This window comes from Apaloderma vittatum, unplaced genomic scaffold (genome assembly GCF_000703405.1).
Source record: "Apaloderma vittatum isolate BGI_N311 unplaced genomic scaffold, ASM70340v1 scaffold21702, whole genome shotgun sequence".
NCBI lineage: Eukaryota > Metazoa > Chordata > Aves > Trogoniformes > Trogonidae > Apaloderma > Apaloderma vittatum.
In genome coordinates, this window is record NW_009705516.1 from 1,862 (window position 1) to 2,851 (window position 990).

Here is a 990-nt window from a genome sequence, read left to right on the forward strand (position 1 = left end):
GGGAGCAAGGGACTGACTCAACAAGGGCCTGATGTGCTGGCATCCCATGGCACCAACCCATCTCCCCGTTACATTTTTGCCAGCACCACACCCCATCAGGCCAGTTCTGCCTGGAATGGTGTAACCCCTACACACCAGGCACCAGTTCCAACCCCTCCCCAGCTGTCCTGTTGATCTACCTGCCCAAAGCACAGCGTTTCCCTGGTTCTGTTTTTTCTAAGTCTCCACAATTTGCCCGCAGCGTGGCAGACGGGGACTCAAACCACGGGAGAACACCCTGTGCTGATGTTGGCATCTTTGCTCTGGCCAACTGCGACACAGCCCAGCTGGTCTGACCACAGGTTTCTCACCAAGGAAGGAGAGACAAGGGACAAATACAGTGCCAGAAAATGCCAAACCACACCAGTTACTTGCTCCAGACATCTAAAACCCAAAGTCCAAGCCACTCCCAGCTCAAGCACCACCTGAGATAAGTCACCCAAGACTCTTGGCCTGGTAGGAAGTGGCTTGTTCCAAAAAGCCTCCTGGCACAGCCACTGCTGCCCACGGCCCGGTGAAAGCATTACCTTGCCTATCCACGTGCCCAGGAGGCTGACGCACACTTTGCCGTTGTCGTACAGGTTGGGATTCAGCCTCCCGCTGCACTGGGAGAGGTAGCGGAAGAGAGGCGGGACAGCAGGGTAGATGTTGGGGAGCTGGATGTCGAAGAGAAAGAGGCCGTCTTCATAGGGCGTGCGTGTGGGCCCTTTGATAAGTGCTGAGAAGAGATCCTGCGGAGACAGGCAGTGTAAGCGCCGTGAAGCGTCCTCTTACCTTGGCGGGGTTGTATTTGCAGGCAGGGAGAGAGGGGACATGATGAACTCGGCCCTTGCACGAGTCAGCTCAGGCTCAGAGCACCTTCCCCTAGAAGCTGCACTTCTACCACGGCCTGAGGGCAGAGTGAGCCTCCGGAGGCGCCTGAGCTGCTCGCTGGTTACACCAGCCCCTGGC

General features: G+C 57.3%; 1 protein-coding gene across 1 annotated transcript in view; it reads right to left on the reverse strand.

Moving 5' to 3' along the window:
- The window catches only part of UBE2O (ubiquitin-conjugating enzyme E2O), a gene marked incomplete at its 3' end in the record, with an annotated part of 27,518 nt that overhangs the window by 1,855 nt on the left and 24,673 nt on the right, over positions 1–990 (reverse strand). Inside the window, exon 15 of the mRNA XM_009865451.1 lies at positions 567–770. Within this exon, the coding sequence (XP_009863753.1) occupies positions 567–770 (204 nt within the window). The remainder of the gene's footprint in view (positions 1–566; positions 771–990) is intronic.